Genomic DNA, 20,584 nt, shown 5'->3' on the forward strand with positions numbered 1-20,584 from the left:
TGTATGCATGCATGTGTGATGTATCATGTTGTATGTGTGATGTATCATGTTGTATGCGTGCATGTGGGATGTATCATGTTGTATGCTTGCATGTGTGATGTATCATGTTGTATACTTGCATGTGTGATGTATCATGTTGTATGCATGCATGTGTGATGTATCATGTTGTATGTGTGAAGTATCATGTTGTATGCGTGAAGTATCATGTTGTATGCATGTATGTGTGATGTATCATGTGGTATGCATGCATGTGTGATGTATCAAGTTGTATACATGCATGTGTGATGTATCATGTTGTATGTGTGATGTATCATGTTGTATACATGCATGTGTGATGTATCATGTTGTATGCATGCATGTGTGATGTATCATGTTGTATGTGTGATGTATCATGTTGTATGCATGCTGTATGTGTGATGTATCATGTTGTATGCATGCATGTGTGATGTATCATGTTGTATACATGCATGTGTGATGTATCATGTTGTATGCATGCATGTGTGATGTATCATGTTGTATGCATGCATGTGTGGTGTATCATGTTGTATGCATGCATGTGTGATGTATCTAGTTGTATGCAAGCATGTGTGATGTATCATGTTGTATGCATGCATGTGTGATGTATCATGTTGTATGTGTGAAGTATCATGTTGTATGCGTGAAGTATCATGTTGTATGCATGTATGTGTGATGTATCATGTGGTATGCATGCATGTGTGATGTATCAAGTTGTATACATGCATGTGTGATGTATCATGTTGTATGTGTGATGTATCATGTTGTATGAATGCATGTGTGATGTATCATGTTGTATGCTTGCATGTGTGATGTATCATGTTGTATGCTTGCATGTGTGATGTATCATGTTGTATGCATGCATGTGTGATGTATCATGTGGTATGCATGCATGTGTGATGTATCAAGTTGTATACATGCATGTGTGATGTATCATGTTGTATGTGTGATGTATCATGTTGTATGAATGCATGTGTGATGTATCATGTTGAATGCATGCATGTGTGATGTATCATGTTGTATGTGTGATGTATCATGTTGTATGCGTGCATGTGTGATGTATCATGTTGTATGCGTGCATGTGTGATGTATCATGTTGTATGCGTGCATGTGTGATGTTTCATGTTGTATGTGTGATGTATCATGTTGTATGCGTGCATGTGTGATGTATCATGTTGTATGCGTGCATGTGTGATGTTTCATGTTGTATGTGTGATGTATCATGTTGTATGCGTGCATGTGTGATGTATCATGTTGTATGCGTGCATGTGTGATGTATCATGTTGTATGCGTGCATGTGTGATGTATCATGTTGTATGCGTGCATGTGTGATGTATCATGTTGTATGCGTGTATGTGTGATGTATCATGTTGTATGCGTGCATGTGTGATGTATCATGTTGTATGCATGTATGTGTGATGTATCATGTTGTATGCGTGCATGTGTGATGTATCATGTTGTATGCATGCATGCATCATGATACATCACACATGCATGTATACAACATGATACATCACACATTAATGCATACAACATGATATCATGTTGTATGCATGCATGTGTGATGTATCATGTTGTATGTGTGATGTATCATGTTGTATGCATGCATGTGTGATGTATCATGTTGTATGTGTGATGTATCATGTTGTATGCATGCATGTGTGATGTATCATGTTGTATACATGCATGTGTGATGTATCATGTTGTATGCATGCATGTGTGATGTATCATGTTGTATGCATGCATGTGTGATGTATCATGTTGTATGCATGCATGTGTGATGTATCATGTTGTATGCAAGCATGTGTGATGTATCATGTTGTATGCATGCATGTGTGATGTATCATGTTGTATGTGTGATGTATCATGTTGTATGCATGTATGTGTGATGTATCATGTTGTATGCATGCATGTGTGATGTATAATGTTGTATACATGCATGTGTGATGTATCATGTTATATGTGTGATGTATCATGTTGTATGCATGCTGTATGTGTGATGCATCATGTTGTATGCATGCATGTGTGATGTATCATGTTGTATACATGCATGTGTGATGTATCATGTTGTATGCATGCATGTGTGATGTATCATGTTGTATGCATGCATGTGTGATGTATCATGTTGTATGCATGCATGTGTGATGTATCTAGTTGTATGCAAGCATGTGTGATGTATCATGTTGTATGCATGCATGTGTGATGTATCATGTTGTATGTGTGAAGTATCATGTTGTATGCGTGAAGTATCATGTTGTATGCATGTATGTGTGATGTATCATGTGGTATGCATGCATGTGTGATGTATCAAGTTGTATACATGCATGTGTGATGTATCATGTTGTATGTGTGATGTATCATGTTGTATGAATGCATGTGTGATGTATCATGTTGTATGAATGCATGTGTGATGTATCATGTTGTATGCATGCATGTGTGATGTATCATGTTGTATGCATGTATGTGTGATGTATCATGTGGTATGCATGCATGTGTGATGTATCAAGTTGTATACATGCATGTGTGATGTATCATGTTGTATGTGTGATGTATCATGTTGTATGCATGCATGTGTGATGTATCATGTTGTATGTGTGATGTATATGTTGTATTCATGCATGTGGGATGTATCATGTTGTATGCTTGCATGTGTGATGTATCATGTTGTATACTTGCATGTGTGATGTATCATGTTGTATGCATGCATGTGTGATGTATCATGTGGTATGCATGCATGTGTGATGTATCAAGTTGTATACATGCATGTGTGATGTATCATGTTGTATACTTGCATGTGTGATGTATCATGTTGTATGCATGCATGTGTGATGTATCATGTTGTATGTGTGAAGTATCATGTTGTATGCGTGAAGTATCATGTTGTATGCATGTATGTGTGATGTATCATGTGGTATGCATGCATGTGTGATGTATCAAGTTGTATACATGCATGTGTGATGTATCATGTTGTATGTGTGATGTATCATGTTGTATACATGCATGTGTGATGTATCATGTTGTATGCATGCATGTGTGATGTATCATGTTGTATGTGTGATGTATATGTTGTATTCATGCATGTGGGATGTATCATGTTGTATGCTTGCATGTGTGATGTATCATGTTGTATACTTGCATGTGTGATGTATCATGTTGTATGCATGCATGTGTGATGTTTAATGTTGTATGCTTGCATGTGTGATGTATCATGTTGTATACTTGCATGTGTGATGTATCATGTTGTATGTGTGATGTATCATGTTGTATGAATGCATGTGTGATGTATCATGTTGTATGAATGCATGTGTGATGTATCATGTTGTATGCATGCATGTGTGATGTATCATGTTGTATGCATGTATGTGTGATGTATCATGTGGTATGCATGCATGTGTGATGTATCAAGTTGTATACATGCATGTGTGATGTATCATGTTGTATGTGTGATGTATCATGTTGTATGCATGCATGTGTGATGTATCATGTTGTATGTGTGATGTATATGTTGTATTCATGCATGTGGGATGTATCATGTTGTATGCTTGCATGTGTGATGTATCATGTTGTATACTTGCATGTGTGATGTATCATGTTGTATGCATGCATGTGTGATGTATCATGTGGTATGCATGCATGTGTGATGTATCAAGTTGTATACATGCATGTGTGATGTATCATGTTGTATACTTGCATGTGTGATGTATCATGTTGTATGCATGCATGTGTGATGTATCATGTTGTATGTGTGAAGTATCATGTTGTATGCGTGAAGTATCATGTTGTATGCATGTATGTGTGATGTATCATGTGGTATGCATGCATGTGTGATGTATCAAGTTGTATACATGCATGTGTGATGTATCATGTTGTATGTGTGATGTATCATGTTGTATACATGCATGTGTGATGTATCATGTTGTATGCATGCATGTGTGATGTATCATGTTGTATGTGTGATGTATATGTTGTATTCATGCATGTGGGATGTATCATGTTGTATGCTTGCATGTGTGATGTATCATGTTGTATACTTGCATGTGTGATGTATCATGTTGTATGCATGCATGTGTGATGTTTAATGTTGTATGCTTGCATGTGTGATGTATCATGTTGTATACTTGCATGTGTGATGTATCATGTTGTATGCATGCATGTGTGATGTATCATGTTGTATGCTTGCATGTGTGATGTATCATGTTGTATACTTGCATGTGTGATGTATCATGTTGTATGCATGCATGTGTGATGTATCATGTTGTATGCATGCATGTGTGATGTATCATGTTGTATGCTTGCATGTGTGATGTATCATGTTGTATACATGCATGTGTGATGTATCATGTTGTATACATGCATGTGTGATGTATCATGTAGTATGCATGCATGTGTGATGTATCATGTTGTATGCATGCATGTGCGATGTATCATGTTGTATGCATGCATGTGCGATGTATCATGTTGTATGCATGCATGTGTGATGTATCATGTTGTATACATGCATGTGTGATGTATCATGTTGTATGCGTGCATGTGTGATGTATCATGTTGTATGCATGCATGTGTGATGTATCATGTTGTATACATGCATGTGTGATGTATCATGTTGTATGCGTGCATGTGTGATCTATCATGTTGTATGCATGCATGTGCGATGTATCATGTTGTATGCATGCATGTGTGATGTATCATGTTGTATACATGCATGTGTGATGTATCATGTTGTATGCTTGCATGTTCCAAATAAAGTCATACTCATCTCAACTCAACTCAATACTTGGTTGGCGTTTTTTGGATGATTAGAGAGGACCTCCCATTGGCTCCATTGCAAGTGGACTTTTATTTACATTTATGAGTTAGAATTAGGGCTGGGTGATATATGTAATATACTCCATATATTGTGGGTTTGTCTCTGTGCGCTATAGAAAATGACTATATTGTCAGTATTGGAGTATAGATTCTCACTCAGTTGCTTTTAGCCGCGGGCATTACACTACATCATCTTCTCACTCTTTCTTGTCTCTCCTTCTCACAGAGACATAAAACAAGCGCACCTTCTCACATACGTCACATACTGTCGCGTGTGCAACGTCATACGCCCTCGCAGAGCAGACAGGTAGCGGCATTATAACGTTAGCTGTGGTGCTAACGGGGTGGTGCTAGTGGTAATACGAGAGAAAGAAGGTGCTAGTCTGGTAACAAATGAAGGAATAATTAATTCCCAAGAAAAGCAGCACAGAGTCCATTGTCTGGCGGTGGTTTGGTTTCAAAAGGGAAGATGTTGAAAAGACAACCGTAATATGTCAAGTATGCGGCAAAAGCGTTGCTACAAAAAGTTGCAGCACTGCTAATGTGTAGCATCATTTGAAAAGTCACCCGCTAGAGAATGAGGAGTGCTTGAAACTCTGCATGTCAACATCTCAGTTTGGTGCCACACCCACAAAATGCCCATACAACCATTTCCACATCAACCCCATATGAAAAAACTGGTCAACAACAGAAGGAGATAACGTCCGTAGGAACCTACCACATAGTGAAGGACATACACTATTTGATTTCCTATTATGCAGCACATTTTTATTTGACACTTATTGAAATATCTTGTGTGACATCATGCAGAAAAGTGCACTTTATTTGTTTTAAACTATTGTAGTGGTGTTCTGTACAACAGGTGCACTTTAATATAGTGTTTTTTGCTATGTCATCTTAGTGACATCATGCACAAAAGTGCACTCATAGCTTGTTTTAAAATGTCTCTGACAATCTTGCACTTTTTGCTTTGGAAATGACATGAATGTTTGTGCCACTGCTTAATAACTGTTTAATAAATACACTTTTGCTAATTTGACTTAGTTGTGGTTTCCCTCTCTGCATGAAAGTTTAAAAGTAGCATATATGAATGCAGTATGAAGAAGAATGTTTGAATGTAGACACATAGAATCATCATACTGCTGTGATTATATGCATCAAGTGTTCATTCAAGGCTAAGGCAAAATATCCACATATATATGCTGTATCGTGATGTGGACTAAAAATATTGAGATATTAATAAAAGGCCATATCGCCCAGCCCTAGTTAGAATGGGATTTATTTTTTTTTATATATCCACCATCATGTCTTTTATAATGATTGTGAACGATAGAAAAATTCCTCAAAAAAGTGCAGTTCCCCTCTAAATTCCAATGATTAGATTTAAGACTTGAAGTGTATGAGCATGAAGTGATGAAGCCTACTTGGATGAGAGGACAAAGGTCTTGTAAGAGAAAGTGAAGAGTCCAGTTGTGATGGATTGAATGCCCTGAGAATAAAATGTTGTGCTTACTTGGACTGTGATGAAGCTGTGAGGACTCAGGTGGTTTGTCTTCATGCTCTTCAGTCTTCACAGAGACAACAGTCAGTGGAAACTTGCTGACATCAGCCTCCTCCTGCCCTACAGGACACTCTCCCTCCTGACTGATCCACACTTCCTCCTCTTCCTCTTTCATGTGGGGGGGGCTGTGGTATCTCCTCTTCCTCTTTAGTGTGAGGGGGCTGCTGAACGTCTGTTGGGTAAATAAGTAAATAAGATAAAGAGAGAATAGAAATAGTTTTGAACTGACACTGTTGACACAATTACATTATTTGTGTTCTTCCGTGTGTTGTGTTAAAAGTGTGTAGCAAAACAAACAATAAAAACACAGGAAATACCCAATTGGTTCCTAAAATTCAAAAAATCTAATTCCAAAATCACTGCAAAAACATTCATGGTATGTTTTTGTGATCATGCAAAATATTTTTTGGTGGTCATTTTGTTGCCTGGGCCAAAAGGAACTTTCACAAAAACATGTTTTACTATGTGCTGTTTTATGGAGTATCTTCATCAACAATTCCTCTTTAGGAATTGGAGACCATCTACGACACGCTGAAGGAAAGTCAGTCACCTTAATAATTCAAGTTTTGACTACTTTAGTTATTGAAAATAATTGTTTATGTTCACTTATTGATACTTGTAAGTCAGATTTAGGAAGTGAAATTATAACTTTAATTAGATTTGTTTACAGTATAAAATGTATTTAGTGAGTGTGTGAGTTTTATGTAAACATGTTGATACAGGTTTACTTCTTGGGGACTGGAACACTGATATGTCCTGAAAGGATGCACCCATTTTTAAAACCTTCACTAAGCTGTGCCACCAACATTGTCTCACTTAGCTCATTAAGCACACTACCAGGGTGAGTGAGTCCTGTTAAACCTTCATAGACCTCCTTGTTACTTCTGACCAGTCTCAGATCACCACGAGTGGAACTACTGTGTGCGGCTTAAGTGATCATTCCATCATTTTCTGTACCCATAAAGAACATAGAACCGAGGCTGACGGCCACAAAATAAGCGAAGCTACAATCCTCAAGACCTAGACTAGCAAGGCTTTCAATGACAAACTGCCGAAATAAGACTTGCCTCGGTACTTGCAAGTACACAGGTCTTTGGGTCAATTCCTAACCTCAGAAAAGTAGACAACTTCACAGTCAAAGTGGGTGACAATATAATAACAAACAAAAATGAGATTACCTATCTTGGCTGCATCGTAGAGACTAATCTCTCCAGTGAAAAAATGACTACTAAGGTGGTCAAAGAATCAACCAATGAATTCTGTTCTTACTAGTGTTGTCCCGATACCAATATTATAGTACCGGGACCTATACCAAAATGTATTTTGATACTTTTCAATACTTCTCTAAATAAATGGGACCACAAAAAAGTACATTATTGGCTTCATTTTAACAAAAAATCTTCGGGTACATTAAACATATGATTCTTATTGAAAGTTTTTCCTAAATAAAATAGTAAACATACTAGACAACTCACCCCAATAGTGATGAAGTGTTTCGAGAGGATAGTCATGTCACACATCAAGAAGACCATCCCAGACACACTGGACCCTCTACAGCAGGGGTCACCAACCTTTTTGAAACCAAGAGCTACTTCTTGGGTACTGATCAATGCGAAGGGCTTCCAGTTTGATACATACTTAAATAAATTGCCAGAAATAGCCAATTTGCTCAAATTACCTTTAATAAACAAATCTATATATATAAAAAATTTATATTTCTGTCTATCATTTTGTCGTAAATGTTTTTTCTTTTTACGGAAGTTTTTTTTTTGTAGAGAATAAATGATGAAAAAACACTTAATTGAACAGTTTAAAAGAGGAGAAAACACGAAAAAAATTAAAATACAATTTTTAAAAACAGTTTATCTTTAAAATTCCAAATTCAACCGAAAAAAATGAAGAGAAAAACTAGCTAATTTGAATCTTTTTGAAACAATTTAAAAAAAATAATTTATGGAACATCATTAGTCATTTTTCCTAATTAATATTAATTTTTGAATGTTGATGACATGTTTTGAATAGGTTAAAATCCAATCTGCACTTTGTTAAAATATATAATAAATTGGACCAAGCGATATTTCTAACAAAGACAAATCATTATTTCTTCTAGATTTTCCATAACAAAAATTTTAAAAGTAATTCAAAATACTTTGAAATAAGATTTAAATTTGATTCTACAGATTTTGTAGATTTGCCAGAATAATTTCTCTGAATTTTAATCATAATAAGTTTGAAGAAATATTTCACTAATATACTTTGTCTCCAAAGACATGCACCTGGGGATAGGTTGATTGGCAACACTAAATGGTCCCTAGTGTGTGAATGTGAGTGTGAATGTTGTCTGTCTATCTGTGTTGGCCCTGCGATAAGGTGGCGACTTGTCCAGGGTGTACCCTGCCTTCCGCCCGATTGTAGCTGAGATAGGCGCCAGCGCCCCCTGCGACCCCGAAAGGGAATAAGCGGTAGAAAATGGATGGATGGATACTTTGTCGAAAAAACAGAAGCTAAAATGAAGAATTATATTAAAATGTATTTATTATTCCTTACAATAAAAAAAAATACTTGAACATTGATTTAAATTGACAGGAAAGAAGAGGAAGGAATTGAAAAGGTAAAAAGGTGAATGTGTTTAACAATCCTAAAATAAATTTTAAGGTAGTTTTTTTTCTTCAAAAAATTGTCTTTCTGAAAGTTATAAGAAGCAAAGTAAAAAAATAAATGAATGTATTTAAACAAGTGAATACCAAGTCTTTAAAATATTTTCTTGGATTTTCAAATTCTATTTGAGTTTTGTCTCTCTTAGAATTAAAAAGGTCGAGCAAAGCGAGACCACCTTGCTAGTAAATGAATACAATTTAAAGAATAGAGGCAGCTCACTGGTAAGTGCTGCTATTTGAGCTATTTTTAGAACAGGCCAGCGGGCGACTCATCTGGTCCTAACAGGCGACCTGGTGCCCGTGGGCACCGCGTTGGTGACCCCTGCTCTACAGTTTGCCTACCGGCAGAATCGGTCCAGTTAGGTTGCAGTCAACCCCGTCATCCACACCACCCTCACCCACGTAGAGGGCAAGGACACCTATGCCAGGCTATTATTCATCGACTACAGCTCTGCTTTTAACACGGTCATCCCACAAAAACTCACTGCTAAACTCATCACTGTTGGTCTGACACCAACTCTCTGTGACTGGGTCCTGAACTTTCTCACAAACCGGCCCCAGTCAGTCAGTATCGGCAACCAGACATCAGGCACAAAGGTTCTAGGCATTGGGACCCCCCAAGGCTGCGTGCTGAGCCCCCTATTGTACACCCTCTTCACACACGACTGCCAAACACCACTGTCATCAAGTTTGCAGATGATACTACGTACAGAAGGGAGGTAGCGGAACTGGTGGCCTGGTGTCAGGATAATAATCTCTCCTTGAACACAGACAAGACCAAGGAGATGATGTACATAGGTGGGACAAAGGTGGACAGGGTGAAAACTTTTAAATTCCTCGGGACTCACATCAGCGAGGACCTCACCTGGGATCACAACACCCAACAAACAATAAAGAAAGGCCAGTAGTGACTGTATTTCCTAAGAAAGCTGAGAAAATTTGGCATGCCACCCAAAATTCTCAGCGACTTCTATAGAAGTACGGTTGAGAGTGTCCTTGCCAGCTCAATCACGGTCTGGTATGGAAACTGCACTGCTAAGGACAGGAAGGCACTCCAGTGAGTGATTAAAACTGCTCAGTACATATCAGGAGCAGCCTTCCCCTCACTACAGGACATGTAGTCTACCAGGGCCACCAGGAGAGCACACATCATCATCAAGGACAGTACACGGTCTCTTCAGCCTCCTACCATCAGGCAGACCATACAGGACCTGAAATCCAGGACTACCAGACAGACAAACAGTTTTTACCCACAGGCCATCAGGCTTGTGAATGCTAACTTTTGAATGCCAGCTCCCCCCCAACCCTTTACTTTTGTCTTTTTGAACAAAAGACAGCTACAATGACCACCCCCTAACTGTGAACCATCACTGTAGACACGTTTCACCTTTGATCACTAAAGACACTTTAACTGCTGCTGTGACCCAAGGTCACCTCCATATTTATACTGTTGACTGTCAATCAGAATGTGCAATAATGTTATGTTACTTACTGTGCCTTGTATATACATTTTTATTTTTAGCTAAGTACAGTGTGACTTGTTGAAGGGTGGACTAGCAAAGTAAGATTTTCATTGTACGGCAAACTGTCTGTTTAACTGTGCATATGACTATAAACTATCTTGAATCTTCAATCAAAAAGTGATCTGATGTAATATTTTGATATTTACACATCGCATATTTACACACACGCATTTTACTAGAATGCCCTTATGACCATTAGCTCGGTTGGTAGAGTGGCCGTGCCAGCAACTTGAGGGTTGCAGGTTCGATTCCCGCTTCCGCCATCCTAGTCACTGCCGTTGTGTCCTTGGGCAAGACACTTTACCCACCTGCTCCCAGTGCCACCCACACTGGTTTGAATGTAACTTAGATATTGGGTTTCACTATGTAAAGCGCTTTGAGTCACTAGAGAAAAAGCGCTATATAATATAATTCACAATTCACAGATATATCAATATCAAGTACCTACTGTACTGTTTACTTGTTGAAATACTATTTTTAGAGCAAATATCTGCCGAAATGGCCACTTTGTTGCTGCCAAAAATGTATTTTAAATAATAGTTTGATATTGACACATCTCATCTCTGCTTATTTTACTAGAATACTCTAATGAGCATTATATATATATATATATATATATATATATATATATATATATATATATATATATATATATATATATATATATATATATATATATATATATATATATATCAAGTACCTACTGAGATAAGGTGAGAAGCTCTGCCATCCGGGAGGAACTCAAAGTAAAGCCGCTGCTCCTCCACATGGAGAGGAGCCAGATGAGGTGGTTCGGCATCTGGGCATCTGGTCAGGATGCCACCCGAACACCTCCCGAGGGAGGTGTTTAGGGCACGTCCAACCGGTACGAGGCCACGGGGAAGACGCAGGACACGTTGGGAAGACTATGTCTCCCGGCTGGCCTGGGAACGCCTCGGGATCCCCCGGGAAGAGCTAGACGAAGTGGCTGGGGAGAGGGAAGTCTGGGCTTCCCTGCTTAGGCTGCTGCCCCCGCGACCCGATCTCGGATAAGCGGAAGAAGATGGATGGATGGAAGTACCTACTGTACTGTATACTTGTAGAAATACCCTTTACAAAGCTAAAATATACCGAAACAACCACTCTGCTGCTGCCAAAATTTGATTTCAAGTAATATTTTGATACTGAAAAATCTCATCTCTGTATAGTTTACTAGTATACCCTTATGATAAAATAAGTGGGTTGTTCTTGTATAGCGATTTTCTACCTTCAAGGTACTCAAAGCGCTTTGACACTATTTCCACATTTACCCATTCACACACACATTCACACACTGATGGAGGGAGCTGCCATGCAAGGCGCCAAACCAGCACCCATCAGGAGCAAGGGTGAAGTGTCTTGCTCAGGACACAACGGACGTGACGAAGATTGTTCTAGGTGGGGATTGAACCAGGGACCCTCGGGTTGCGCACGGCCACTCTCCCACTACGCCACGCAGTCCCTATGAGCATTATGAGCATTACATCTATCAAAATCAAGTACCTACTGTACTGTTTACTTGTTGAAATACCCTTTTTAGAGCTAAAAAGTACCCAATTTGCCACTTTACTGCGACCAATAATTGATTCCATATGATATTAACAATAATAACAAAATTTTCAGAATAATTGTATATGAGTTCAGCGCCCCCCGCGACCCCAAAAGGGAATAAGCGGTAGAAAATGGATGGATGGAAGTTATGAAAAAACTTTGTGTTCCATTGAGTTCAGGTCCCCTGCGAGAAGACCAAAGCTGTCTTTCATCTTATCAAACAAAAGGCTTGTAAAACTCCACTGTCTGCGATGGGATGCAACATGGAGGTGTCGGTTTCTTTGATCTATTGACAGCCACAGGAAGACCTTTTCCTAACCTGAGATCTACAAAGCAGACCATTTCTTTAAACTGTTTACGACCGAGTGCAAAAGCTGCTTACGACCCCCCCCCCCCATCCCTTTAAAAACAGCTGCAGCTATGTAATCAGAAAAGGCCCACATAAAAGAGGAAGCGTGGAACTCCCTCGTCAAAGGGAGGCATGGCGCATTGGGAGAGTGGCCGTGCGCACTCTCCCAAGGGTCACTGGTTCAAATCCCACCTAGTACCAACCTCGTTGTGTCCTGAGCAAGACACTTCACCCTTGCTCCTGATGGGTGCTGGTTGGCGCCTTGCATGGCAGCTCCCTCCATCAGTGTGTGAATGTGTGTGTGAATGGGTAAATGTGGAAGTAGTGTCAAAGCGCTTTGAGTACCTTGAAGGTAGAAAAGCGCTATACAAGTACAACCCATTTATCATTTATTTATTTAAAGCGTGGTGGGAAACTGTACGAAGTTGCAGCCCAGACGTTTCTCCTCATGAGCTAAATGGAATCCTGTCTCTGTTTGATTTCTTTGCTTCTTGTCTTGTCAAATAGATGTCATCGGTGTTTGAACCTGACAAGAATGTCAAAGCATTTCTCTAAAATACAATATTATACATTCTGAAAATGTAAACGATAGCAAGAATATACCTACACATTTCAGAAAATTTCGCTCGCAAACACTTTGTTTGGAAGATGTGTACTGCCTTTTTTTTGCCCTTTGAGACAAATGTGATTTAGGGCTGTATAAATAACATTGATTGATTGATTGATTGATACTGAACAAAAATGCTAAATAGCTAAAGAAAACTGTCACTGAACATCTTAGTGTGATGTCATTCTGTGACAGACAAATGGTACACAGTTTCCACATGGTGAGGACATTGATGGTCAGACTCACTGTTCTACGGATTACCTCAACTTCTGCCTAGACGTGACCTGCCCTGCTAAGACTGTTCAGTGCTACCCTAATGACAAACTCTGGGTAACACAGGAGGTTCAAGCTGTGCTCAACAAGAAGAAAGCTGCCTTCTGGAGTGGAGACAGGGAGGCAATGAGAGCAGCACAGCGGGAGGTGAGAGGACGCGTGAGGAAGACTAAGGACAGCTACAGGAAGAAGCTGGAGCAGAACAACATGATGGAGGTCTGGGAAGGTGTGAAAACCATCACAGGCCACAAGACAAAGACCAGAGCAGTAGGGGGGACAATAGAGAGGGCCAATGAGATGAAGAACTTCTTCAACCGGTTTAACCAGTACTGTTCTCCCCACCCCCCAATCCTCATTGCATCCACCCCCTTTTCTTCTCCCCCTCCCCAGCCATGGTTGCAACCCCCTCCTCCTCCTCCTCCTCCAGCTCTACGCAAACATTAGTCATCTCTGTGGACCAGGTCAGAGGTCAACTGAGGAAGCTGCATCATAGTTTCTGGTGCGCACAAGATACATATCTCAAAAAAATTGTACCTATGTCCCTTTAGGAGCTCTGTAATTTTTTAAATGATCAGCATGTCATCTTTTATGTGAAATTGTTATTCAAATAAAGATTGCAAAAAGGAAAACTATAGTAGTGACAACATGCAGGAACATAACTGACGTAAAACAAATAAAATGGAAGTGACCTTGTCTCTGCACACGCGTGCATTGATCATGTCTTCTTGAACCGATCGAGCAGGGATTCTAAAACTGTGGTACGTGTACCACTAGTGGTACGCGGGTATCACCTAATGGTACGCCAAATATTATTTCATTTTTTATGTACATTGTTTTATTTTCCAACATGCAAACACTGTGTTACTGTTCAAACTGTGTGTAATGTTACAGTAACTAAAATATTAAATATACTTGTTAAATAATGTGTCTTCCTTGTTATTAATGAATAATTAAGGCCTACTATGCTACTATATTTTAATGCTGTTCATGATGGTGGTACTTGGAAATCCAAGTATTTTCTGAGTTGGTACTTGGTGAAAAAAGTTTGACAACTACTGATGTAGTGAAGTTGTAAACTAAATTGGCAGACACCATTTTGTTATACCCAAACAGCGTCTGCTCATACCATCGCGCTTCCAACGAGATCCCGTTCTTTCCCCCGAGTTAGAAAGTTCCAGAACTGTTCACGTTATACCATCTCATCTCATTGTGCAACATGTGAATGTTTGAAGTGGAACTAAATGTGATCTCTGAAAGGGGTACACATTATTACCAAAGCAGGGCCCCCATCCACATATACAATACTAGTACATATCGTATGAAAAACAACATTATGTTTGTTTTTTTAATTGTAAGTGTGCCAAATCACCTCTATTTGAACATTATCTAATGGAAATGACTGCTGTCTGATAATCACATTAATAACACAATAACAATCATGTGTCTGAGTACACCTATTGATAAATTATTAATCAAACACGTCATGTTCATGATGAAATATAAAGTTACTAAAGATGTGAGAGTAAGAAGTAAACAAACCTGTTCTGTGTAACACAACTTGAGGTTTTTGATGTGGTCGCTCCTTCTCCTCTTTAGTTGGACAAAGTTCCTCCTCGTACTCTGCTATGGTTCTTTCACACATTTCCACACAATCACAACACTTTACACTCACACTTGATCTTAACTAAGCGATGTGTTGATCAAATCCGCGTCTCTTTGTTAGCGGCTAACAAGCTAAGCTAACTAGCATGCTAAGCTAACTAGCGCGCTCAAACAAGGAGCAATCTAAGCGGGCCTAATAATGTCCAAAGTTGAGTGAGACGAGTGGAGTTGATGCTGACATGGAGGATGAATAAAGTGTAGTTAGTAGATGTGCCGAGGCTTAGAAGCGTGTGTGGAGTAAAGGAGGACTTTGCTGCGAAGAACATATCCTCCACGCATGCGTCACTTAGGGGCGGGGCCAACGAGTCATCCTGATGGGCAAGTCATGAACGATTCATTCTAAATGTGTGTTTTCATGGTGTCTACACAAAAAATCACGGCCACCAATGATCCATCCATCCCTTTATCGACTGTGTGTCCCTTTAGGGATGGCGGGGTGTGCTAGAGCCTATCTCAGCTGCATTCAGGCGGAAGTCGGCGTACACCCTGGACAGGTCACCACCTCATCGCAGGGCCAACACAGATAGACAGACAAGTATATAAACTGTATTTGACTTTAAATCTGATAAATATCATTCAACAACAACACAATTTGCAGACTGTAATTACTGGTTTGCTGGTTTTACTGGTGTAAATTATTATTGCCTATTGTGAGCGAACTGTGGTGCTGAATTTCCACCAGGGATCAAGAAAGTACTTTCTATTCTATTCTAAAATTCTTCATTCGAGAGATCACAACCATTGCAGCCATGCGTCCAAAACGTAACATCATCTTGCAGGGACATAAGGACACACAAAAGTAAAGTGTCTGTTGTTTTACAATGTAATAATCTATTTAAGAAGAAATGTTCAGAGAATACCTTTTTGTTTTAGTATTTATTGGAGGCCTCAAAAGACAAAGGCCGCCTGTTAACAGCAGAGTGTCGGTGAGGCACACACTCTCAGGAATGCATGGGGGAAAGGTTGGAGACAAGCGGGAAACTCTTAGTTATAGGCCATAAGGTGAACCAGGAAAAAGTGGCTAGAAAGTGATTTTCGTTCCCACGTCTGGGCACTACTCTTTTTTTGCCTACACAATGCCATTGTGGACATTAGGTTAAATGTTCTCCGCAAAATATCCTGGCAGTTTTTTTAAGAGCCATAAATGTATAAAAATAGGAATGCCAAAAATCGAAAATCTTATGCAGCTGTTTTTTCTTGTAAATATATTTATATTCATTCTGGAAACCGACTCTCTCTAACAAATTGACATTAATGCATATACCTAACATTTGATACAGGTATTTTAGCATTGGTATACTTTAATTTGAATTTAAACCATGAAACATACAAAACAAATGAAAAAAAAAATGCTTCAAAGTAAGTGAATAGCAACCTGTACAATTGAACATACACATGGTACATTTTGCTTAACAATAATGTTTTATACATTAAGATTTTCAGCAGATACTTTGTTGTAAGAGGAAGTAAAGAAATAAAATAAAATAAAGAACACTTTGGCCCAAAATGGCTGACAACAATCAAAATATCGAATAATGATGAAAAATGGAAATACACCAAAAACTGCATTACAGTTTAGAATCTGTACACAATATGGTATAAAACAATGTTTACATGAACAAAACAATGTGACAGCAGGTCTTGGGTATTTTTTTATATATTTGTTTTTATTATTTTGTCTTAACTTAGCACATTGTTAAAGCCATATCTCAAGAATTCTTTGATAGATTTTCCTCAAATTTGGCACAAACTCAAACTATGATTATTATACATGTTAAGGTCAAGTGCACTGTAACCTCACATTCTATTTTCAAAGCATTTCATTTAAGTAAAAAAAAAAAAGAAATAGTAAAATACTCTGAGGGATTTTTCTCAAATGGGGCAAAAACTCCAATTTTATTCGAGAACTAACTAAATAAGTGTGAATTTGCGTATTCTGAACGAGGGAGACATTGTTCATCTCTTAGCTTTCACTATCATCAGAACCTCCGACCTTTAGATGCAAAATACATAATGTCTCGACAAACAGATATCACTTTGGAGCGACAGCTGAGCAGCGCTGTTTGAAGTTGTGTACTCTTTTCAAAGATATGGAACTCTTTTCGAAGAAAATCTTTTGAAGACAAGAACAAAGTCACAGGCCAGCATGAAGTAAAGGTATGTAATATATGGCCATATAACAGTGTGTGCACACAAAGACAGCAACAAAAAATCCAATGCATTGGTGGTTAATATTCAATGTTATTGAACCCGAAAGTGGGTATTTTCCAGGAGGTTTTGTGCATGACTGCAACCCGTTTGTGGGTACATTTAATATACAAGGTGATGTTTTATAATTCCTTGTCCAAGCCCGTTCGTGGGTGAGGTTTTGGTTTGAACAAATGCAAATGAATAATTGCAGTTTTGATGTTTGGTGTTTTGAGTGACATTAACAAGGTTTCCATATATTTGATCTGATTTTGAATTGTGGGTTGTGCATTATCATGGATCCTGGGAAAGGAAAATACAATGCTTTGGAAATGCATGATCATGTGTTAATGGAATCAAAAGTAACGCATTCAATGTGTGATACAATTAAAGGTCAAATGGAACCCTCACAGGCTGAACTGTCAGAAATGATTGAAAATCAGTCACAACCTGCAGGGATGGAAAAACAGGTGGACACAGATCATACTTACCAACACTCCTGGATTTTCCGGGAGACTCCCGAAATTCAGCGCCTCTCCCGAAAACCTCCTGGGACAATTTTCTCCCGAAATTGAGGCGGAGCTGGAGGCCACGCCCCCTCCAGCTCCATGCGGACCTGAGTGACGTGTATAAAGAGCGTGTCTGCCCAATGATGTTATAACTGTAAAATGATCGAGGGCGAGTTATTGGTTTCTTATGTGGGTTTATTGTTAGGCAGTTTCATTAACGTCCTCCCAGCGTGGTAAAACAACATACAACAACAGCAGTCCGTTTTCGTCTACCGTAAAGCAGTTCGTCTGCCAAACAGCATTGTTGTGAAACTCTTAAACAGGACAATACTGCCATCTACTGCACTTGCATATGGTTAGAAAAAGGATGGACGATTCAACCCTTAACTCAACAATGAGTAAATGAGTGTTATGTGTGTGTAAATGTGTAAATAAATGAACACTGAAATTCAAGTATTTATTTTATATATATATATATATATATATATATGGTGTTTTGTGTTGTGGTTTGTGCAGCCCTTTGAGACACTAGTGATTTAGGGATATATAAATAAACATTGATTGATTGATTGATTGATTGATTGATATATATGAAATACTTGACTTGGTAAATCTATGAATCTAGCGGTAAATATACTCCTTCCCTCTTAACCAAGCCCCCAACCACGCCCCACCCTGACCATGCCCCCCACCACCAACCCCCACCCCCCGAAATCGGAGGTCTCAAGGTTGGCAAGTATGACACAGATCAAACATCTGATGTAAAAAAAAAAACGCACAGTGAAAATGACACCAAAAGCCCTAATGCACAGAATTGAAACACTTGAGAAGGAGAGAAGATCTAAATTAAACAAGGCAAGCAACATGCAGAAACATATCATGGAAATGATGGAAAATGGAGAGGACAAAATGGACGTGCAATCTGCTTTCACCAAATATCTCAATGTTATAAAGGAAACCGCAAGTGCACACACATCCCTCCTACCAATTCTACCAACAGAGGACCAAATCAATCACGACATATGGTACAAAGCCAAATTAATCAATCTACATTAATTCATTGAGCATGTTAACACCTGGATAAAAACACCAACCCTGGAAAATATGGAAGATTTCGAAAACGAAATTAATCCAAATGACAGCATTAGTAATATAAGTCACAAATCACATGGGAGTCCCACACGGTCTGGTTCTAGTAATTCTAGAACCTCCTCAGTTCGCAGACAGGCAGAGGCCGACAGGGCTGCCCTCGCTGCCTTGGAAGAGGAGGAGGAAAATATCAAAAAGATATTGGAAGAAGAGTCACTACAGATTAAAAGGAAATTGGAAAAGGAGGAAGAAAATATCGAAAAGAAATTGGAAGAGAAGAGGGAAAAAATCAGAAAGAAAAAGGAAATGATGGACCTGGATGCTCAATTGGCAGCTGCTGATGCAAAATTAGCAGTTTTAAAAGCTTCCAGCCTTCATGCTTCCTCACACACAGCATCTGATGGCATGAGCTCCTACTTAAAAAGAACCAAGGAACCAGCAGTCACTCTCAACCCCCAGGCTCAAGACTATCAACCCCTCACACAGCAGCAGTCAAGCCAAGCTTTACCAACACAGTCCATCCACCATCCACCTGAGCAACAACAAATATCAATCAATCAATGTCAATCAATGTTTATTTATATAGCCCTGTGGAGATCCTCGTCCTGGATCCTCCATTCCCTCCCCGGAAACACCACGCCTGGTTCAGTGGTTACACACTTTTTATTTCTTTACAATTTCTTTTTGTGCTCAATGTCTCTTTCAGCTTTTCAGCTCTCAATGACATGCGTTTCTCCTGATCTCCTTCGTCTGGCTCTCACTCCTCAATCGCCATCCCCTCTCATGGTTTCCAACGCTGCTGATAAAGGAAACAGGTGATTAGATAACTCGTCCCAGCTGAGGTATCTGCTCACCTGATTGTATTTAATATTCATACTCTATACCTTCTTTCTCTCATTTTCTATCTGTTTTCACCTTCATTCTCTCCTTTTCTCCCCATTTTTACTTTTATTCTCAACTTTTCTCTCAATCTTTGTCAATCCAATCCAATCCAATCCACTTTATTTATATAGCACATTTAAACAACAAGAACGTTTCCAAAGTGCTGCACAGCCATGTTAAAAACAATATTAAAAAAACAACTTTATGTTCCACCAATGACTGAATAAAAACACAAAATAAATAAATATAAAACCAATATAAAAACAATATAAAAACAAAATATGATTAAAAACAATTTTAAAGGGTAAAAGCAATTAAAACAGTAAAATAGAAATCAAAATGTATAAAAAACACAGAGGACAACAGAGGACAGAGGACCACACAACTCACATAGTTTTAAAAGCCAAAGAATAAAAGTGGGATTTAAGACGAGACTTAAAACACTCCACTGTGGAAGCAGTTTGAACATGGAGGGGCAGAGTGTTCCAGAGCTTAGGGCCGACCACAGAAAAGGCCCTGTCTCCCCTTGTCTTAAGTCTGGTCTTGGGCACCACGAGCTGGAACTGGCTCTCGGACCTCAGAGCGCGCGCAGGAGTGTAAATTTGGATGAGGTCCGATGGTCCCAAGTCAGTGAGGGCCGGACCAAAAACTAAAATTTCCGTTTTTCCCTCATTCATTATTAAAAAATTCTGGGCTAACCAAGCCTTGACGTCACATAGACAGTTAAGAAGGGGTGTCAGGGGGCCGTGGCTTTTTGAAATCGGCATATAAATTTGGCAGTCATCTGCATAAAAGTGATAAAACACTCCATGTTTCTTAAAAATATCTCCAAGAGGAAGGAGATAAAGAGCGAACAGGATGGGGCCTAAAATAGATCCCTGGGGGACACCACAGT

The 20,584-nt window shown here is 39.0% G+C and overlaps 1 protein-coding gene across 3 annotated transcripts in view; it reads right to left on the reverse strand.

The window, feature by feature from the left end:
• LOC133546699 (gastrula zinc finger protein XlCGF57.1-like) overlaps positions 1-20,584 on the reverse strand; it is a 299,733-nt gene that overhangs the window by 268,094 nt on the left and 11,055 nt on the right. For 2 of the 3 annotated variants that reach the window (XM_061892494.1, XM_061892493.1), the window contains exons 1-2: positions 14,900-15,322; positions 6,335-6,554 (exon numbers count right to left, since the gene is read on the reverse strand). The exons of the other annotated variant lie outside the window; for it this stretch is intronic. In XM_061892494.1, coding sequence (XP_061748478.1) covers positions 6,335-6,497 — 163 coding nt within the window. In that variant the 5' untranslated portion in view covers positions 6,498-6,554; positions 14,900-15,322. Of the gene's footprint in view, positions 1-6,334; positions 6,555-14,899; positions 15,323-20,584 lie in introns of those variants that run through there. 3 annotated transcript variants of the gene reach the window in all.

The sequence above is a fragment of the Nerophis ophidion genome, unplaced genomic scaffold (assembly GCF_033978795.1).
Source record: "Nerophis ophidion isolate RoL-2023_Sa unplaced genomic scaffold, RoL_Noph_v1.0 HiC_scaffold_38, whole genome shotgun sequence".
Classification (NCBI taxonomy): Eukaryota; Metazoa; Chordata; class Actinopteri; order Syngnathiformes; family Syngnathidae; genus Nerophis; species Nerophis ophidion.